Source organism: Amblyomma maculatum, chromosome 5 (assembly GCF_055883805.1).
Source record: "Amblyomma maculatum isolate TAMU_Amacu chromosome 5, ASM5588380v1, whole genome shotgun sequence".
Classification (NCBI taxonomy): domain Eukaryota; kingdom Metazoa; phylum Arthropoda; class Arachnida; order Ixodida; family Ixodidae; genus Amblyomma; species Amblyomma maculatum.
This window is the reverse complement of record NC_139348.1, coordinates 123960462-123983363: the sequence shown is the minus strand read 5'-3', so window position 1 is coordinate 123983363 and position 22902 is coordinate 123960462. Positions and strand designations below refer to the sequence as shown.

Genomic DNA, 22902 nt, shown 5'->3' with positions numbered 1-22902 from the left:
GGGATAAGGCGTGCTTATGATTATGATTTTTGTTTAGGCGTCTGACTGCCGGCGTGTCAGATCCGGGCACCTAATCACGTTGTTCTTCCGGAGCCGCAACCTCTAGATTGTTAGGTGTTGGGCTAGTTGGTATTCTAGATTTAAGGGCATAGTTTTCAGCGCAAAGGCACGCGGCTAAAGGAAAGAAGAAGAAAAAACATTATAGGGACGACCACAGCGCTGTGGTCGTCCCTATAATCATCCCTTTTCTTTCCTTTGGCCGCGTGCCTTTGCGCTGAAAACTATGTCCTTAACTCCAGACTGTCCTCTTGCGTTTCCGGGCCTCAAAGTAGAGCAAGCGTCCTTACCGAGTTGCGCAGGCTTTTAGGAAACTGACTCAAGAACTGGTCCTACAAAATTTCTACCCACGTGTGCTTCCTGCAGAAGCCTCACGAGGAACGTCCTCTAAGGTTGCTGTTCTCTGCGACTTCAGGCGTCTCGCGAAAGGTCGCACGTCTTTCTCGGGGCGTTGCTGAGCGTTCAAAAATTTCTCGACTATTACGTGTGAAGACCCCATGTGAAAGGTTTTTGTGGCCAATCACTTGAACCTTGCATACATATAAATGCTCGAGACACCCTCGTCCCTCCAGTGAGCTTTTCAGCGGGTCCCATTATCTTGAAGAGCGCAATCCCAATGAGTTGCTTGTCTTGCCATTCCCCCATGCTACCACCCTGCTCTAAACGTTCAAAAACTCTGATACCAGGTCCTTCTAATCGCCTGTAAAACACAGGACCATGTCGCCTAACGTGAGAGTGATGGCGCGAATGGGCGCCAAGTTGGTTGTTTTCTCATCCTACTCTGCTCTCTGCGAAGGTACAAAATGGCTCACACGAAACCCTCAGCAGAATCCCACCACTTCCACCATATGCGACGGCCTTATATGGGTCAGAAGAATTGAACAGCAACCACCTCAAGTCCTCTAAAATCTTGAGTGGGATCGTGTCGATGCTACGAGAGAGACACAGAGACAAGGTACGTGGTGGGTTTAATGAGGTTTATATCCTTCGAAAAGGGTCGAGAAAAGCGATCGGCTCACCACGCATGTCGGAGGCTCTCTTTCACCAATGATGAAACTCGCTCGCACAATTGGCGTCATGTCGCGGCTACGGTCCCTCTTGCCCCACAATATCAAACTGCTACTCTATAATTCATTATTCTTTTCCACTTTGAGCTACTGTTTTCTGATTTAGGGCACTGCCACGCAAACTGACATAATTCTTCCTAGGTTACAGAAAAAAGCAATACGAATCATCACTAATGCTAAGCTTGACACCTATACGAAACCAATCTTTGATCAACTAAATATACTACCTGTTACCACCTTGCACAATTCCATTCTTACCGCACGCTACCGTTCCGGCATAGCGAAAGATAACTCATACCTTAAAGACCTCGTTAACACTACGAACAAAATTATACAACACACGTAGCTCTGACCCCTTAGTAGTAACCTCGCACACGAACAAATTACGGACGGAAAATATTAAAATCCTGTTTACCAACCACTCTTAACTCAGAATATGCCTCTTTATTGGGACAGCAGATTCTGAAAGTTACTGTTGCTTCCTTTTTCCTGTTTTTCCATTCACGCGAATTTTCTCAATGTTTTGCACTCTTGGCTGTAGTACTTAAATCATCGCTGCTGCTTCTTCCAAATGTCTCTCAGCAAGGTGTAGGTCGCGCCAAGCCTCTGGAAGGCTTTTTGCCTACACCCGCAGCATTGTGCATGCGATGCTGAAATAAACTTCTGATTCTGACTCTGATTCTGATATCGTCCATCTTATCGGCTGCCATGTTACGTACTAGGCTGGCACTGTGGCACGCAAGAGCTTGGGGCAGAAGTCTTCATCCTTACTCTGACAGTTTCCACTTGGCTACATCAGAGAAGTCTTCGCGTGGGCCTCGTCGCCGGGAGATGATCGTCTCATCTCCCTCGGCACCAATCAAGAATTCCTTCTTCCCTTTTATCCCGCCAGCACTTTATCTCTCCTCCGTCACAACGGCTTCATAATTCCTCTCCACAAAAAATGGCCGATGCACCTGCGGTGCCGTGGCTCTTTCTTTCTGAAGCAGCTAGCTCATAAAAGTTGGTTTGCTGCTACCCCTTCCCTGGAAAGTGGTCCCACTCGGGAAACCTCATTCCATTGTGGGTGTCCGCCGACTCTTCGCGGATGATGGAGGCCGTGGAACGGGCTTGTCGGCCTGTGGGCGACGCGCTCCTTTGTCTCACGTCAGTGGCTGAGACCACAGAAAACATGGGTTATCAGCGGGACACTGAACCGAGAGGTCGCGGCCAAAGCGAGAAAAGTTGTTAGGCCGCTACACTACAACTCGTACACAATCAACCACCATCGGGTCATCACATTGTGCTGAGTCAGATATGCTAATCGTAGGGTATGCAGGCAGGCTTCTACAATTTTTGTGAAACAGAGCATTAAATCTATGTCGCTTCCTAAACTTCGGCAGCGTACATCTAATGATATATACAAAAAGCAGGCAGGGTAATTCATTTGAAAATGGACGAAGTGTCATAAAGTGCAGCATACAACCAGGTCTGATCGAGCTAGATAATTAGCCATTAGCCACAAATTGAACGGCGCCGTGATATTGCAAGGCCTGGCAGTTAGTCTCCCACGTTGAAAAAGAAACCTGTCCTGTGTTGTAGGCAGCGCCGATGTTTTTAAGCTTCGATGCCTTCACCTAACTGTCGTCCGAAATATTTATCATAACTTGCAAGGAGCGGGAAAGTTCAAATGCAAGGAGCTCCCCGTTGTATTATCGAGGGCCTCTAGCAAGGCGTGGTACATATTACAATTTTCGGGTTCAGAATTGACAGAATAGGCTGTTGAAACTCACCTCAAATATTGAAGTTATTTCAAGCATGTAGAGCACTGGTATAAAAACGCTGCTGGCCAAAGGGAAGAGCAGCAAAGGCGTTGCTGCTCCCCATACAATATGCCAGCCATAGGCGTAGTAGTGAGCCGGCATTGCCACGAGTCCAGTGGATGAGAAGAGCGAGGCCACAGTTGAGGCGGCTAGGGGGAGAATCCTCAAACTCCGACTTCCGAGAAACACATCGTTTGCCGTCACGTCAGACCTGCCCTTCGAGGCAGGTTTCCGAAAAGAGAAGTAAAGGCCGAGGGAAAAGTTCGCAGCCACCAAAACACCGAAGAGAACGTACTCCAGGACGTGCATCGCTGCCTTGTCTTGCGAATGCAGCTTCAACACCGCTATTCAGCTACGTATGCGAAACCTGCCGCCGGACAAGCACCTGCGTAAGCCAGAAAAACTAGCGTTGTCAGTTAAAGTTGTTTTCAGAGCTGTTGCTTGATACCCAAGGGTTAGAGCAATCAGGAACAGGTGACTATTTAGAGAATACTGACCGTTTCCACACTAGGTAAGGGTACGGCATTAGGAAGCTCGAAAGACTAAACAAAAATGAAAATTGCCCGTGAGCAGGTGGTGAAAATAAAAAAAAAAAGAAAATGGCCGCTTTTTATTACAAGGATAGTTTGCTGACTCCGTGGCCCCATTTTAGATTTGATCTACTAGTACCACCACACTTTGCTACACAAAAAGCTGCTACAAAAGTTCATTGAACATAGAGGCAGCAAGAAAACGCGCAGGTAATGTTTCCATGCACCTGCGCCCTTGCTACGGATGTGATGATTAAGCGGAGTAAAAATGTTAGTTGTATTCGAAGCTTGAAATATTCCCCGCCTCATTGCTTATCAGTTATATGAAACTGACGAAATGTTCAATTTTTTCGCTTGCCTACACTTCGCAGGTTTCCGGTATCTATGAAAAATGTTGGCAAATTTGTGAAAGGAATCCACACCTGTCCGGGCTGTGAAACATTCTCCTCAGCAAAGTACTGGATTTGCTCAAATGCAGATTACAACTAACTTGTGATGGTCTACGGTTTTTGATCATGTAATGCGCGTCTCAACTTGACCCTTTCCGTGAATTGGCGATGCACTGCAATCATCTGCGGCGGATGTTTCCGTCGTGGCGAGCACGTAATCCCATTCCGGGGAATGCGTGCAAGTTCAGAGGTTAATTTACATAATCCGAAAGAGCACGCCATACCATGTTATCTTGCGGTCGGCGTTTGAGTTTGTATCTGAAAAGACCTGTAATTTGCGCTAGAAAATTTTTCACAAATCGGACAGATAAATAAGTCATGCCCTGTATATTGAACACGCGGCACACACTAATTGCATCTATGTTGCATGTTATGCTGGCAGTTTCTGTTCTAGGAAGCTTTCTTGCTTTAATGGCAGATTATTAAATAGTATCAAGGGCAGCCCTGCGAAATCTCCAGAAAATGTGTGCGCTTACCGGGCGAAAAATGTCGCTAAGGAACACTTTGTAGGAGCCTTTTCGCGCATGAACGTTGTATATATTACAATTATGTGCTAACTCATGTCGATCGGTGAAATATGACGACTGCAATGTTTGTTATATTAAAGTGACAAAACACGGACAAGATATGATATTACTGTAAAAATGAGATCTTGCCTCATAAAGAACAGACCAAGCACTACAATGTCACAGAAACCAGGCTTTGTAATTGTAATTTGCCATCGAAATTCGCATAAAACAACTGAGGCGACATCTTGTGAATAGGTATTGTTAGAATCTCCTTAGTTCCCCACGTGACTACACCTCACCTGAATTTATTAAGCGCACTCTGCTCTTTTCTTTTTTCTTCGAGGAGTTCTGGTCATATTTTATTATATATGTACGCTTTCTCCAGTGCACTCAAATGAAACACACCGCACCTTTCGCATCGTGAATCGTATTGTCATATAGTGATGACAATGCCGTTGGAAACAAATGAGGAGGCTTGAACTTTACTTGAACAAACTCTTTATTGGGCTATGTGGTCCTGGAAAAGAACTAAGCGATTCGGCGGTGGCGATAATAGCCAACCTTCTCGCTGGTCGTCCAACAAAGAATGCCCGTTCCAATTAGCGCTCAATATAAAGGCGGCGAGGAAACATATAGGGAAAGTCGCAGATGGTGATTAGCACAACCTGACACATCGCAGAAACATACGCAAGTGATCTGAATCTTCGAGACATATCTCGGTTCACCATGCATGACAAAGAAACTGATAAAGCTGCGTCTCGTGACAATGAGTATGAACAAAGATACAGAATTTATCAGCGTGCCAGAATCAGAGTGATAAGGACGTTTGCCGGCTGCGGCCGTAAAAGAAACGAATAAATATTCGAACAGTCTGTGGCAATATGCTTTCAGCTTTTCTCACTACATGACGCCAAATTGTTTTGAATTCTTTGAATGAAGCGGTACTAGAGCACTCTAAGACTAGTCGACGAGACATACGTTACTGTACCGTAAGAACCTTGAATAAGGGACTTCAAAATGGATGCTACTATACACTACAAATGTCTAATTACGGCCTTGTGGGTGAATATTTATTAACGGTACGCCTTTTGTGTCCACTATAAAAATCATCGCGGTCGCTGATCAAGGTTTCCAGCATCCGAATACATAAAAATGGGCGCTAGCACTGACCGAAACGTTCTCGGTGAAACTTTTCTGCAGCGTGTCTACCGAACATTTTAGTCAGCGATCCTACCACTGCAGCAAAAGAAAAAAATGTCTAATTTCCAGTGACCGCTGGTACTTCGTAATATTTCTCGCGCATTGCTGAAAGCGACATTCAGTTCAACTCTATTCAAAACTTTCTTGTAGCTGAATACGAATTATACGCAGTTGATGTATATATCATATTTGAGCGGCATCAAAAAATGCAGTATATTGATTCTCGAGTAAATGTCGTGACGTTAGCACCAACACGGGAGTTGTAGCCATTGTTTCCAATGGAATAATGGGTTGCTGAAATGTTTCGTGGTCCACACACACGATACTCTTTTAGTATGCGAGTTTACTAGCAAAACCGGCTGTAAAGTGGAAATGTTTCTTTGCTTTTTTATGCGTTTCTGAGCATCTAAATTCGTTTTTCTTTTTCAATCAATTCAAAATATTGAATCTAAATCACTGTCTGAATGCAATTTCCTTACAACATTCTTATTTTTGGCTTCGGAGGTGGATTGATGCCAGCTGTCGAAATCGCGCTTAAGGAGAATGCTCCGTCTTTTGAAACTGCCAATGCACAAAATCCCAAGGCCATGAAAGAGAGTTAAATTCCTTGAAACCGTAATACTCCTTTTTAAGGGCAACGCTTTTCTTGACTCAAGAGGGGCTTGTACACTTCTCATGTAGCTTCTGTGACCAAATGTCCACCTGTAATCGTAGATATAGTTTCCTTGTACAGTTTCCGTGAATAAAAAGTATCAACCTCTCATAGTGAACCAGAAACCTAATTACTATTAAGCAGTAATTACCAATTTGACATTAATTCATAGTTAGATACTAACTCCTACTTAAGCGCTATTTAGGAACTACGCACGTTTCTGTGCAGAGTTTCTGTAACCAAAACGTATCTGCGTATCTGTCTGTAATTGTTAATCACTAATTACTAATAAAGCACTAATTATTATTTGAGCGCCATTATATCTCGGTGGAGAGGATAAGAGTGTTGTGCTGGCGCTCCAATCAGTCTCCTCGGATGTTACACTGAGCGAATGCGAGATATGCTTTCACACTCTCGCATGTGAGGAGACTTAAGTGCCCTCCAGAATTGTTTGCTTGCTTCGAACTTTGCGGCAAAGAGATTTCACACCACATGTGAAATTGCGAATTTTGGAGACATAAAACAAGCCCCGCAATATGGCCGGAAACTTCTATCTCCAGACTGCATATCCTTACTGAGACCAGAGCGGTTTATTCGTATTATCATCCAAGCCATGTCGATTGCAAACACGAAATAGGTTTGATAAGGCGCCGAGAACTTAGCGGGCAGCCGGAGTGACGCTTTTTTATAACCACTTGCTCCGTGCAACTTGCATATATATATATATATATATATATATATATATATATATATATATATATATATATATATATATATATATATATATATATATATATCACCCATTAAGTTAATGGATCAGGTATGATCTCGTCCGTAGGCTAAAGGAGAGCACATGCAATTACGAGAACACTGGAATCTACACTACAAAAATGAGAAACCCTCAGCGTTGTTGGTGCACACGGTGCACGACGTTATTTCTAATTATTAATATCAACTAAATGCACCGTCTTTATCATTGATACCGTCATCATTGTCATTATCACTAATTGCAGTCATTGTCATCGCTGCTATTATCCTCACGGTAGACAAGGAGAATTATGATGTGCGTTTCACGATCCCGGGTGAACAAAGCAATTAGTTACTTGTCACTATAGCAATGTGATGCAGTCAAGTGGATGCAGCTAGCACAGAACCTGGTTAATTGGAGAAATATGGGAGAGGCCTTTGCCCTGCAGTGGGTATAGTCAGGCTGATGATGATTATGATAGCAATGTCAAATAAAATTGTGGTTTATGCTGATGACATTTCTCTTTTTTGTTCTGATAAAAAGAGTGTGACGGAGATTTTATGCGTCAGTGAGAGTTTTTGTGATAGTTCCGATGCATCTCTTTACCTTTATAAATCAAAGGGGTTATGGCTAGGTCACTGGAGTACAAATACTAATTTTTTGCAGGCATCAGGTGGGACTCCGAAGACACAGTATTTAGGGGTTCTCTTGCAGTAGTGTCGCAATAGTGGGCCTCACTGGGATGCTCAGATCTCAGCGGTTAGGCGAAAAACCCAGGCTTGGATGGGTAGGGAGCTGTTTGTATTTGCGCCAGCACACGTTTGCAATGCCTTCTTCATTTCGGGAGTTATCAATGTCATGCAGGTGTCGCATAGAGCCGGAAACAAAGTACAGTCCACGCATGGAATTTTTTTACTTTTGCGCAGTACTCTCGATGGGAGCCTATGCGTCGAGAAATTTTGTTTCTGCCTCTGGAGGTTGGTGGAGCTGGTCTTCAGCACTTCTTTGTTCATCAGCTTGTTTCAAAGTATTTCTTTTTTAGATCAACAAGCCATCCCTTCCTTTTAGTTGTGATCATTAGATGATTGAGTGCCTATTTGACTAATTTGTTTGCTCGAATTGGTCATAGGAGTGATCAGTGGACTATCAATGTCCTTCTTGAAAGTCCGTTGAATGTTCAAGGAATTGAAAACACTTTGGCGTCATGTAGTTAGAAAAGCTGAAAGCATACTGCCGCAGACTATTCGAATATTTATTTTATCCTTTTACGGCTGCAGCTAGCATGTGGACTTATCCCTTTGATTCTAGCAAGTTGATCAATTCTGTCATCTTTGATTGTTCGTACTCATTGTCACGAGACGCAGCTTTATCAGTTTCTTTGTCACGCAAGGTGAGCCGAGATGTCTCAGAGATTCGGACCACTTGCGTATGTTTCTGCGATGTTTCAGGTTGTGCTAATCACCGTTTGCGACTTTATCTATATGTTTCCTCGCCGCCTTTATATTGAGCTCTGATTGGAACGGGCATTCTTTGTTGGACGACTAGCGAGAAGGTTGGCTGTTATCGCCACCGCCGAATCGCTTAGTTCTTTTGCAGGCACACTATAGCCCAATAAAGGATTTATTCAAGTAAAGTTCAAGCCTCCTCATTTGATTCCAACGGCGTTGTCACCACTATATGACAATACGATTCACGATGCGAAAGGTGCCGTGCGTTTTATTTCAAGGTGCGCTGGAGCGAACGTAAAATATAATAAAATATGAGCAGAACTCCCCGAAGAGAAAAAAAAAGGGCAGCGTGCGTTTACAAAATTCAGCTGAGGTGTAGTCACGTGGGGAACTAAGCATATTGTAACAACATTTCTCCGCAAGATGTCGCCTCAAAGGTTTTATGCGATTTTCGATGGAAAATTACAATTACAAAGCCTGGTTTCTGTGACATTGTACTGCCCGATCTGTGCTTTATGAGGCAAGACCTCATTTCTACAGTAATATCATATTTTGTCCTTGTTTTGTCTCTTTAACATTACAAACATTGTAGTTGTCGCACTGCACCGATCGACATGAGTTAGCACATAATTGTAATATATACAACGTTCATACTCGAGTGCTCCTTAGCGACATTGTTCTCGCAGTAATCGCACACAGTGCAAAAACGCGCCATTTTCTGGAGACTTTCGCAAGGTTGTCCTTTATACTGCGACCCAAATGCTTTAATAATCTGGCATTAAGGCAAGAAACCTTCCTAGAACAGAAACTGCCAACATACCATGCCAACATAGATGCAATTAGTTGGTGCCGCGTGTTCAATGTACAGGGCATGACGTATTTATCTGTCCGATTTGTGAAAAACTATCCAGTGCAAACTACAGGTCTTTTCTAATTCGGACTCAAACGCCGGCCACAAGGTAACGTGGTATGGCGTGCTCTTTCGGATTATGTAAATTAACCTCTGAACTTGCACGCATTCCCCGGAATCGGATTACGTGCTCGCCACGACGGAAACTTCCGCCGAAGATGATTGCAGTGCCTCGCCGATTCCCGGAAATGGTCAAGTTGAGACGTAAATTACACGACCAAAACCCGTAGACCATCACAAGTTAGTTGTGATCTGCGTTTGAGCACGAACAGTCCAGTACTTTGCTGAGGAGAATTTTTCACAGCCCGGACAGGTGTGGATTCCTTTCACAAATTTGCCAACATTTTTCATAGATAACAAAAATCTGCGCAGTTTAGGCAAGCGAAAAAATAGAGCATATTTCCACTGTCTATAACTGATAAGCAGTGAGGCGGGGGTTGTTTCAAGCTTCGAATAAAACCTTAACATTTTTACACAGCCTAATCACCACATCCATAGCAACGGCGCAGGTGCATGGAAACATTACCTGCACGCTTTCCTGTTCAATGAACTTTTGTAGCAGCTTTTTGCGTAGCAAAGTGTGGTAGTAATAGGAGATCAGATCTGAAATCAGGCCGCGGTGTCAGCGAACTATCCTTGTAATAAAATGCGGGCATTTTCTTTTTTTTTTTTCACCACCTTCTCACGGGCAATTTTCCTTTCTGTTTAGTCTTTCGAGCCTCCTACTGCCGTACCCTTCTCTAGTATGCCTCCCTCTGACAGAAAGAGAACGCTAAAAGTCTTTATAGCGAGCACGTGCGAGATAGCAGTCCGCTTTATGGCTTACTTCCGGCGCTACGACATTGTCTTCTACGACCATATGAGGTCACGCTTTGCCCGGAACTTGCAATAGCAATCAAGCTGTCACGCCTACGTGGCTGGATTCGCATGAAATAGAACACCTCTGCTCCTTGTGCATTGATTTCCTGTAGTGTTTAACGACATTTAATTGTAATCAACTTGGGAGATAGAACCTAGTTGAGGCCTATGAAACAGGTCTATGGCGGCGCAGGGACTCCATCGGTACAAACGTCAGGGCACATTTTATGACGCTTAATGCGTCATTCTCTTCAGCGGATCTCAACCCTTGTAAGGAAACGGTCAGAATTCTCTCAATATTCACCTTTTCCCGATTGCTCTAACCCTTAAGTATCAAGCAACAGCTGTCAAAACGACTTTAACTGACAAGGCTAGTTTTTCTGGCTTACGCAGGTGTTTATCCGGGCGTAAACTTCGCATACGTAGCTGAATAGCGGTGTTGAAGCTGCATTCGCAAGACGAGGCAGCGATGCACGTCCTGGAGTAAGTTCTCTTCGGTGTTTTGGTGGCTGCGAACTTTTCCCTCGGTCTTTACTTCTCTTTTCGGAAACCTGTCTCGAAGGGCAGGTCTGACGTGACGGCAAACGATGTGTTTCTCGGAAGCCGGAGTCTGAGGATTCTGCCCCTAGCCGCCTCAATTGTGGCTTCTATCTTCTCATCCACTGAACTCGTGGCATACTGGCTCACCACTACGCCTATGGCTGTCATTTTTTATGGGGTGCAGCAACACCTTTGCTTCTCTTCCCTTTGGCCGGCAGCGTTTTTATACCGGTGCTCTACAGGCTTGAGATAACTTCAATATTTGAGGTGAGTTTCAAGAGCCTATTCTGTCAATTCTGAACCCGAAAACTGTAATATGTACCACGCCTTGCTAGGGGACCTCGATAATACAACGGGGAGCTCCTTGCATTTTGAACTTTCCCGCTGCTTGCAAGTTATGATAAATATTTCGGACGACAGTTAGGTGAAGGCATCGAAGCTTAAAAACGTCGGCGCTGCCTACAACACAGGACAGGTTTCTTTTTCAACATGGTAGACTAACTGCCAGGCCTTACATTATCACGGCGCCGTTCAATTTGTGGCTGATGGCTAATTATCTAGCTCGATGAGACCTGTTTTTATGCTGCACAATATGACACTCCGTCCTTTTCAAATGAAATAACCTGCCTGCTTTTGTATATATCATATGATGTACGCTGCCGAAGTTTATGAAGCGACATAGATGTAATGCTCTGTTTTATAAAATTGTAGAAGCCTGCCCGCATACCCTACGATTAGCATATTTGACTCAGCACTTTTTGATGGCCCGATGATGGCTGATTGTGTACGAGTTGTAGTGTAGGGGCCTAACAACGTTTCTCTCTTTAGCTGTGATCTCTCGGTCCAGGGTCCCGCTGATAACCCATGTTTGCTGCGGTCTCAGCCACTGACGTGAGACAAAGGTGCGCGTCGCCTACAGGCCGACAAGCCCGTTCCATGCCCTCCATCATCCGCAAAGAGTCGGCGGACGCCCAAAAAGGAATGAGGTTTCCCGAGTGGGACCATTTTCCAGGGAAGGGGTAGCAGCAAACTAACTTTTATGAGCTAGTCGCCTGAGAAAGAAATAGCCACGGCGCCGCAGGTGCACCGCAAATTTTCGTGGAGAGGAATGGGTCTCGTGTAAATAACTCCATTGTTTAGTGGAGGACAGCCTATGTAATTCTGGCAGGATTACTAGGCAAACTTTGTCACGTCAACTTAGGCATTATAATTTAGAGCGTGACTTTCAAAAACCATCTGCTAGGCCTCAGGCAAGTAGTCAGCAGAGCATCAGCTGCTGGCGTAAATCTGAATTCTAAACACTGAAATTAAATACTTAGGAGATATTTTGTCGGCAGAGGATGTATGGCCAGGCACTAAAAAGGTAAAATGTGTGAGGGAATATCGCGATTCAAAGAATTGCGCCAAATTGCGCCGATTTCTCGGACTTCCTACCTACTACCGGTGACACATCCCTGCTGAAATGGCGAAGCCTCTAACCGTCCTAACAAGTAAGTTGCCTTTCAAGTGCGCCTCCATGCCGAGGACGCTTTAAAGAAGCTGATAGCACTGCCCACTGGGGCAGTGATATCTCAGGTACACGATGGTGTCAAGCATCAGTGGTGTAAGGTCGTCAACAGTGCATGTTTTCTCGAGTTTTCTTTTTGTGTGTGTTTGTGTTTCCTGCCGTTTCGGGCAGCCGGCCCGCGAGGCGCGCGGGCGGAGCGGCGCCGTACCCAGGGAGGGGGGACCTTTTCTTGTTTTTGGGTTATAGTGTGAAGTGTCCCTGCTTGTGCGCGTTATCTGTTTTGTGTCTTTCTTGAGGGGCGAGGGGTCTCGCGCATTGGAGGGCACTCTGCCGTTCGGTGTTTGGCCTGGTGGCTGGCGCGCGAGGCTCCGAACTCCGTCGGCGGACCCCGTCGAGCGTCCGTTGGGTGTTGTTTTTCTTATTTTGTATGTGTAAAGCGCGGTCGTAAATCTCGTGCGCGTCCTCGAGAGTGGAATGCCAGTGGTGGAAAGGCCGGGGTTGGGACGCTTCGGCGAACTGGGCCTCGGCTACGGTATTCCACGAATCTGTGTGAACGGGGGGGACACCAAGGACGTTTTCACGGAAACGGAAAGCGCGCGAAAACGACGAGGTGCGATGGGTGGCCCGGGGAGTTGCAGCCCGAGCGGAGGAGAAGACGGACGTTCTCCCGTACGCTCGCTTGGGACGACGGACTGTCCTAAGCCGGAGGGCGACCCAACTCTGTGTTTTATTTGTTCTTCCTCTCAACTGTGCTGTGTTTGTTCATCCGTTCAACCTATTAGTTTAATTAAATCAGTTTGTTAATTTAATTCGGCCCATTGAAATTCTTTCGACGAAGCAAGGAGACGGGACCATTACCAACAAGAAGAAGAAGAAGAAAAAAAAAGGAACTTCAAGAAACATCCTTAGAAGTTTACTGGCGCAGCCGAATACAGGATCACCGTCTCCCGTCAGGCTTCGGCGATCACAAAAAAAAACTTGCTCAGCAGGAAGACTTCCGGGCCGATGGACAGCGCCTGAGAAGGAGGTCTCCGTCGAAAGAGGACAGCACGAAAACACAGCAACATTGTGGCCGACGGACCGAGCCATCACTTCAGATCGACGGACCGACACTGAAGCTAAGGAGCTAGCGGCTCAGCATCGAGAGACGCCCAGCATTGTGGCCAACGGACTGAGCCATCAGTGCGCGTAAGGTGCGAGCCGCGCACCAGCGAAAGACGCCACGCATCACGGCCAACGGACCGAGCCAGCGGTGCTCAGCGCATCAAGAAACTGACTTCCAGCGCACCGGCCAAGGGAGCAGGCAGCGAAAGTGACATCAGCCGCTAATGGACTAGCGGTGGACTTTTGTGCATTTTCCAAGTATTACTTCGCGCATTGGCAGCAGAGAGGAGCAAAGCCCGGGCGCAGGAACGGCAGACAACGCGGTGGTCAGGGAAGGCAGGGTGGCTACTCCAGCGGAAAGGTGAGTGGCCCTTATGCTGGTCCTCGGAGCCCACTGGTGCCGTGTGGTTTGTAGCGAGTGACAGGAATTGTGCATGATACTGCGTAGCGGTGCAGTGGTCACGAAAATGAGTGCGGAGGAGAGCGGAAGTGATAGCGGAGTTTCAAGAGCAGAGGAGGCGACGGGGGCAGGCGAAACGATGGAAACAATAGGATCAACAGGAGCAGATAAAAGCGGTGGCGAAGCTCCCGATTCAGCTATGCGACGGCTGGAAATGGAGCTGGAGCTTAGGAAGACCACGCTGCTCATTGAGCGGGAAAAAACACGTCAGTTAGAGCTGCGAAGTGGTGGACCACAGGGCTCGCTAACAGATGGTAAGCCGACGCGCGAGGAATCACTAGCGCATTTCGCAAAACGGCTTAAGAGTTTACTGACCGCAATTCCCTCAGATCCAGAGGTTCCAGTGTGGCTCGAGGGAATCGAGGGCATTTTTCGTTCCTATAGGGTGCCTGAAGAGGTTAGAAGCCATTTAGTTTTGCCTCTGGTGACCGCGAGAATCCCACACCTCTTTTCTAAACTTTCAACCGAGGAGCTCGACAGTTACGATCTGGTAAAAAAGACGATTCTGTCCGAGTTGCGTCTGTCGCCAGGTGACTACCTCAGGCAGTTCCGCAATGCGCTTCCGGCTCGTGACGAGACCTGGCAGCACTTCGCGTCGCGAATTGAGAGCTACTATGCTTTTTACATGGCGGCGCGGGGGATCAAAACGCTAGAGGGCCTGATTGCTCTCCACGTGGCTGACCAGATGAAGCAGACACTGAGCACTGAGGCGTATAAGTACGTGAAACGAGAGGAGGGGGACGGTTGGGTGAGGCCACATGAGATAGCGAGGTTGGTGGAGGCTTACGAGGATTGCGAAGGTAAGGGGTCGGGAAGGAAGCAAACAGTTGCAGGCAGAATCCCCTCTGGCAAACAAGCAACTTTGCAAAAGTCCGGCCTAGCTGCGCAGGAACAGCTAGTCTCCTCGAGATCCTCAACATGCTTCATTTGCGACGGACCACATTTCGCTCGCTCTTGCCCTAAAAAACCAGCAACTGGTGACGCGCATAAGAAAAGCGTGAACAGAGTAGCGCAAGAAAGACTTAACGCTGCCGACAACTATGACAGCGGAGCGGTCGGACGGGGAACGACCCGCCACTTTCCGCCTTGCGGGGAGCCATCGGGGAAGGATGGCCTCGCGTCACTAGAATACGTCGACTTGAGATGCGGCGAGGCGGGTCTGAGGGCCCTGATCGACACGGGTGCAGAGATAACGGTGATTAAAGAGGGCGCCATACCGAGCGACCAGGTGGAGGTGGTGGGCAATATACCACTAGTGGGAGCTTTTGGTGCTAGAGTGGTAGCCAAGCTCGCTAGAGTGCCGCTAAGCTTAGCAGTAGATCGGGATCGGCAGATCAGAGAGAGTGCGTCGCTGTTGTGCGCCGTAACGAGTGAGCTGGCGTCCAGGGAAGCAGACTGCTTACTCTCTGCAGAGGCTTGGGACATGCTTAAGCAGACACGCAGCAGAGCTTGTGAGATGCCCGACATGAAACTAGTGGAAGCCGGGACCCTGGGAACTGGCAGCTGGGGAGAGCAAGAACTTCGGCCGTTGGGAAACAACGAGGCAGATCGGAGTACGGATGAGGTACTAGTGGCCGCTAACGAGACACACCTCGAGGCGACGAGAGCGCAAGAGAATCATGTATTCCGTGAGGCGCAGCGGTCGGACCCGGGCCTCGCCGATGCTTGGCGTCAGGGGAAAGCGAGTAGCCACGGGATGTTCGTACGCGATGGCTTGCTCTACCACAAAGACAAAATTGCCGGCATACTGTATGAGCAGCTAGTGCTGCCTAGGGAGAGAAGAGGCGAGGTACTGATGCTGGCGCATGAGTCCCCGTGGGGAGGGCACCTAGGAAAGAGGAAAACAATGAACAGAGTAAAAATGAGCTTCTACTGGCCGGGTGTTAACGCAGACATCAACGAACATTGCAGGACCTGCCATGGATGTCAAATGAGATCAGACCGCCGAACAGCAGATAGAATTCCTATCGCCCCGCTCACGCGGCCTAGTTACCCCTTTCAGGTGGTGAACATCGATGTTATCGGGCCGCTTAACCCCCCGTCAGCAAGGGGACACAGGTACGCGCTTTGCGTCACCGACCTACATACGCGCTGGCCAGAAGTCGTCTGCCTAACGTCGCTTACAGCGCGGAAGACGTGCGACGCGCTTCTTGAGATTTTCTCGCGCACCGGCGTCCCGGAAACGATATGCAGTGATCAGGGTACTAATTTCGCCGCTCAGATGACGCAGCTACTCTGCGAGAAAATCGGCAGTTCGCCGCGGTTTTCCACTCCGGAGCATCCTGAGAGTAACGGCTCCGTCGAGAGATGGAACCGTGTTTTCAAAAACATGATTTATCATGTAATTGAAAGTGACAAGCGTAACTGGGACAAATGTGTACCTTTCCTGCTCTGGGCATACAGAGAAGTGCCGCATGATACAACGGGAGTCTCTCCATTCCAGATGCTCTACGGGAGACACCCGACGGGACCCTTGTCCATACTAAAGAAAACTTGGTCAGGAGAGGTAGATATCCCCAATGGTCTTAGAGAACCAGCGGCCCGATACTTGGAGAGGTTGAGGGAGCGGTTGCAATTGGCGGCCGAGATGGCGGGGCTCACCGCCACCGCGAAGCAGGGAGTTTATGCCGCGCACTACAACCGCCGTGCCCGACCAAAAACATTCAACGTTGGCGAGGATGTAATTTTGTTCCGCACGGACAGTCACGGAAAGCTCGGCGCAAGGTGGTGCGGCCCCTATAGGGTCAGTTCGAGGCCCCGCCAGAACTCATACGAAATTGAGGTGGAAGACGGAAAGAGAAAGGTGGTACATGCAAATCACCTGCGCCCATATCATGCGAGAGTAAGCCACACAAGCGTGATTTTTGGCGAGGATGCCGAATTCGGGGAAGTCGAGTGCTCTCCGCCGCCCGATGAGCAGCTTGATGGTTGTTTGCCGTCCAGTGCGACAGAGCATCTGACTCCGTCCCGGGATGAGCAGATACGCCAGTTGTTTGGGTCATACGGAGATGTATTTCAGGGACGGCCGGGAGCGGCGCGCATCGGAGAACACAGGATAGTACTGAAAGAGGGGTTCATCCCGAAAAAGCGGTATACCTATCGCGTGCCTCAACTCCTCAAAAAGGAGGTAGCGAGACAGGTGGACGAGCTGCTAGATTTAGGGCTCGTATATCCGGCTTCGAGCGCGTTCGCCCATCCGGTGGTGTGCGTAACTAAGAAGGACGGCTCACTCAGGCTTTGTGTGGATTACAGGGCCTTGAACGCCGGTACTGTGGACGACGCTTTCCCTATGGCCCGCCAGCAGGAACTAATCTTTCGGGTGGGTGGCGCGAAATTCATTACCCTAATAGACCTAAAACGAGGGTACTGGCAAATTCCTCTGGAAGAAGAAAGTCAGGAGAAGACGGCCTTTGTTACCCACGTCGGGCAGTTTGCGTGGCGGGTCATGCCCTTCGGACTGAAAAACGCGGCCGCGACATTTCAAAGAGCCATGAACGAGCTGCTACGGGCACACCAAGAGTACGCTTGCGCGTACTTGGACGATATAGCAGTATTCTCCGGAACTTGGGAGGAACACCTTGATCACCTTAGGGCGGTGCTCAGTGCTCTACGCGAGGCGGAATTTAAAGCCAACCTACAGAAATGTCAGGTCGCGGCACCGCACATCCGGTACCTGGGACACGTCGTGGGATCGGGGCAGCATGGACCTGACCCTGAGAAAGTTGACGCCATCAATGAGTTGGCGACGCCTGGCACAAAACGCGAGCTCAGGAGTGCTCTCGGTCTCTGCGGTTACTATAGAGACTATGTTGAAAACTATGCGGAAATTGCTAGACCCCTCACAGCGCTGACGGGAAAGAAAGTGCCAAATTGCATTCCGTGGAATCCAGAGGCGGAAGAGGCTTTTAAGAAACTAAAGGCAGCACTTTGTAGAGCGGCGATGCTCTCAACTCCGGATCCTGACAAGCCATACTGGCTATTTACGGACGCATCCGCTTTTGCGGCAGGCGCCTGCCTGGCCCAGATGGATGGATCAGGCAGAGAGCTTCCCATATCGTTCGCGAGCCACCGGTTCAACGAAACGCAGATGAGATGGGCCACAATTGAGCGAGAGGCCTTCGCAGTGATGTGGGCTCTACGCAGATTTGACACTTGGGTATATGGGGCGCAGGTGCATGTCGTATCCGACCATAATCCTTTGGCCTACGTCACGGCCAGCCAGCCAGCCGGGGCAAAACTGGCGCGTTGGGCTTTGGCGCTGCAGCGATACAATGTGACTGTAACCCACCGAAGGGGCACCGCTCACGCAAATGCTGACGCACTGTCACGCTTGCCTCGCGCACAGGGAGGTAGCGAGCCGTTTTAGCGCCCAACACCGCTTTTGCCACCAGTGGGTTTCGGGGACAAAGCGGTCGGGCCACTCATGGGACTCTTTGTGTGAAGTGTATTTGCATGGCGTCTTGTTCTACGCCTCCCGTGAGGTGATTGTATTTAGGGTTCTGTAACTCGGCGCCAGATTGTACTGGCGGTTTTGTTTCTTTTTTTTTTTGTGCGTTGTAATGAAGTTGTGACGACCTTTATGTTATTTATCGTGTGCAACAACCAGTGAGGTTGTTGCAACGATCTTAGGAGGGGCGTGTAAGGTCGTCAACAGTGCATGTTTTCTCGAGTTTTCTTTTTGTGTGTGTTTGTGTTTCCTGCCGTTTCGGGCAGCCGGCCCGCGAGGCGCGGGGGCGGAGCGGCGCCGTACCCAGGGAGGGGGGACCTTTTCTTGTTTTTGGGTTATAGTGTGAAGTGTCCCTGCTTGTGCGCGTTATCTGTTTTGTGTCTTTCTTGAGGGGCGAGGGGTCTCGCGCATTGGAGGGCACTCTGCCGTTCGGTGTTTGGCCTGGTGGCTGGCGCGCGAGGCTCCGAACTCCGTCGGCGGACCCCGTCGAGCGTCCGTTGGGTGTTGTTTTTCTTATTTTGTATGTGTAAAGCGCGGTCGTAAATCTCGTGCGCGTCCTCGAGAGTGGAATGCCAGTGGTGGAAAGGCCGGGGTTGGGACGCTTCGGCGAACTGGGCCTCGGCTACGGTATTCCACGAATCTGTGTGAACGGGGGGGACACCAAGGACGTTTTCACGGAAACGGAAAGCGCGCGAAAACGACGAGGTGCGATGGGTGGCCCGGGGAGTTGCAGCCCGAGCGAAGGAGAAGACGGACGTTCTCCCGTACGCTCGCTTGGGACGACGGACTGTCCTAAGCCGGAGGGCGACCCAACTCTGTGTTTTATTTGTTCTTCCTCTCAACTGTGCTGTGTTTGTTCATCCGTTCAACCTATTAGTTTAATTAAATCAGTTTGTTAATTTAATTCGGCCCATTGAAATTCTTTCGACGAAGCAAGGAGACGGGACCATTACCAACAAGAAGAAGAAGAAGAAAAAAAAAGGAACTTCAAGAAACATCCTTAGAAGTTTACTAGTGGCGTAATATATGTGAGATAATATGGACGCGATATATGTGCGTTGTGATTAGTCAGGCAGCAAAGTGCGGGGTAAGCGAACGCGGATTCACGAGCGGAAGCGCCGGGGGGAGGGGGCGGGTCATCAATACTGTCGCACCATACCCTTCACGATGGCAGTTAAGATTCTCAGAACATCTTCCCTTTCGTTGTCTTCAGATGACGGAGCGTATGTCATTGGAAGAAGGAGGCAGTGCATGCCACTGAAGGACAAGTATCCTCTTTCACAACAAATATCACAACTCTTCCAAAAACTCTACAGAAGCAATAACCATCTGACGAAAGCTATTCGCAGCCACGGAAATATTCCTTGCCGCGCGTCCATGCAGTCGCAATCATTCGGGCAAAATTTGACAAATAGGGCAGTCAGCTTAGCTCACTGCGTCCCTCAAAAGTGCAGGCTAAATATTTTGGTGCCCTATGTCTGCTTGCGCCGTCGGCACCGGGTTCCACACAGCGCATCGCGTGGCAGTTCCCCAGCCGACTGGAACCGGCGCGACACCTTCTCCAGCACCGCGACCAGCTCCCACCATCGTCATGGCGCAGCCTCGTGATCCGAGCAACTTTACAGCATCGCTCACGTAGATGACGAAAACTGCATCGCTATATACGAACACGGCAGCTAGCACAACCATTCAAACAAGATCCTCTTGCTTGCAAAATCATTTTCCATCTGGAGAGTACGGCGCGCGTCTGGTTTGAGACGCACTAAGACGATCTCACGTCTTGGGATACGTGTTAGGAGAAGCTTCGGGATCTATTTGGCACTGCAATGAACTCAGGAGAAAGAAAACCAAGAGAACTTGACCGATGGCGGCGATATGATTATATTAAATCGTGACGGGCCTAGCGCGAGAGCTCCTGCCCGCAACACTGCCCGCTCCTTCCTCGTGCGTAATGATATAATAACATTACGCTCGAGGTTTCGTTTTTTTTTTTTTTTTTTGTAATGCACATTACCCTCAAGGGATCTTTTTTTTTTTTCCTTGTAGGGCAGTAAATTCAGATTCGTACTATACGAAGTCTATGAATCACTAAGCAACAGCCGAAAAAGCTAGCTAGCAGGATGGCATGCCGAGTGCTGTTAGCTACTTGTTGGTTTTAGGAAACGGTACTCAACAGATGCACGATGCATAGATAACAATAGGTTGGTAGATATATCAGTATATTACCGCATGTACGAACCCGGCGCTTTCCACCGCATTTACGCAGAAGAGCCAAATTTCTCCTATCGTTTTAATGTTCTCTTTTTAATGCCGCATAATTAGGTGTGATATCTTGCCGTGGCAAAAACGTGACTGTGAAACCATTTATTTGTTTCCTCGTTTCTCTGCTTACAATGAACAATAAACATACGTGGGCGACAACTGCTGAGATACGAATGTCCTAGTTCTCTTTATTTCTATGTTTTTAGTTAATCTGCTTTCTTTAGAATGCTGTTAGTTCCAGCACCCATTAGCACCAGGTATAAAATGTGACGAAATAAGGCGAAAACCTTTAATGGCTCATGCTGTCGTGGACAAAATGTGTCCCGCTTTTGCGGCGGCTCTTATTGGCCGAGGCGGGATGACGTCATAGAGGCCTCGACCAATCACAGCAGCAACACAGTATTCGCGAATGCGTGCTTTATATGGTCATATGACAATCAATGGTCAATTACTAATAATAATTAAATAATTGAATGTTTAGTTACTAATTATTAACTAATTAGGTATTCATGAATTACTTTATCATTGACTAATTATTTAATCGATCAAATAGTTTCTCAGTGACCGCCAAATTATTTAACTAATAAATACTGGCTTAATTACTAATGAGTGCCTGTTGCGTAGTAGAATGCGGCGCTCAGGCTTTCACGTTTCACTACTCTAGTCGCTGAAATCACTCGTAATTATTTGTTTTCTGAATTCCTGAGACTATAAGAGCCCGTTGCATACTGATTTGATTTCACTGTGTTGTTAAAAGTATGCTGAAAAGATTTATTTAGTCTTAAAGTTTTCTCCCTCCTTTTTCCACAGTGTACTCATATTTGGCGCGCATTTTTGCTACAGTACATTCGGCTACGCTTTAACACCACAATTTCCTTAGGGGCATGCATAATCTACATTTTTCTAACGGTGAGTAAGATTTGTAGGAATTCCTGTCTAACGATGCGCTTTTGTGCTATCTACATGTTTGCCGTTGTACAAATGCACCATACACTGTTACCCTGTGCAAAAATTTCAAAGAATCATCGCCAATAAAAGGTTGGGCAATTGAACGCAACGGCCATTTTCCGAAATGACTAAATTTTAAATGTGAAAAGGTAGCATTCGTCGCATGTTTGTCCTGTTTTGAACAAACTGGGCGCAGAATGCGACTGTCTTAGAAGGTGCCTTGTTTAGGCAACGGACCATATATAGCCTTCATCTAAAAAAAAAGTGGTTCATGTGAATACTGGGCTGCTCACGAAACCTACACAGCACTTTACGCACGATTTTCTCACTTGAGTAGATAGTGGCCCAGAATGATTACGTCTGACTTATTTCAATGTATTTACCATAGGTCATTTAATGATGCTGCCGACTCTTGCTGTATTCCCATCTGGATTATAATATTAAAACATACACAGTGAGGAGCATTTTGTTGCATTTTTTAAAGAAGTAAACTGTGTTACAAATACTCTCCAGTGTTTTGTCTAAACCCTGTCATACATTCTAATCATATTGATCTTTCATATCGGTCATTCCAAGGCTATGTTTCAAACTTATTGATGGTATATGTGTCTTTTTTATTTCCAGCAAATTATTGGCGCCATCTATGGTTTGATTAAGGAATTAATTGTACCAGTCCAAAGATGAAGCGCTAAACAGTCTATGGTGCTGCGTGATGCCTTCGAAGCTATCTGAGACGTTTCTGTGGCTTCTTTGCCGCTGCTTTGGATGCACATAAGATTTTATAACCATCGTTTCATCTATGCCCCCTAAATATCTGGCCACATAAGTATATGTCAAGGATAATATCACAATTATTTATTGGCGTACATATTCATACCAAGCTGCGCTATTACCCCGATAATAATTTGTACAATTACAAAGATTCTGCTAGTTCTGATCGGTACACGGATACGTATGATGCAAGTTAGCGGAAGAAAAAGAAAGCGTAGTGCTAATTTTTTGCTTTCATGTCCCAGTTATCTGTTAACCCGATATTAGTAGCATGTTATCTTTGCCTTGCTATTTGGCTCCCATACCCAGCAAATGAATTATGAGCTTCGCAAAGGACATTAATCAAGACATCTCTGCTCTTAGCCGTATCGTGAACCAGCACACATAAGTCTGTCTTCTTTTTTACATGAGTTCAATAAAGGGCTCTTTCGAAGTGCTACCGCTATTCTGAATTGACACAAAAGTACTCTAACTAATACGGCGGAAGTACAGCAGTTATAGAAGGTGAATGAGAGTAATTGCTTCCAATTTGGTCTTGCAAGGCATTTACATTGACCATATGTTTGATATTATGGAGAGAAATATATAAGGCTGTTTTTGGTGCTTAGCGTTTAATATATTGTTCCATAGAAA

At 47.2% G+C, this 22902-nt stretch overlaps 2 protein-coding genes across 2 annotated transcripts in view; one reads left to right on the top strand and one right to left on the bottom strand.

The window, feature by feature from the left end:
* Positions 1-3235, bottom strand: part of LOC146189424 (sodium-coupled monocarboxylate transporter 1-like) — a 54302-nt gene extending 51067 nt beyond the window's left edge. The window contains exon 1 of the mRNA XM_084605266.1: positions 2897-3235. Within this exon, the coding sequence (XP_084461392.1) occupies positions 2897-3235 (339 nt within the window). The remainder of the gene's footprint in view (positions 1-2896) is intronic.
* Positions 3236-13848: 10613 nt separating this feature from the next.
* Positions 13849-18207, top strand: LOC146189423 (uncharacterized). The gene has a single exon (XM_084605265.1). It carries the CDS (start codon positions 13849-13851, stop codon positions 18205-18207), a length of 4359 nt encoding a protein of 1452 aa, XP_084461391.1.
* Positions 18208-22902: the final 4695 nt, after the last annotated feature.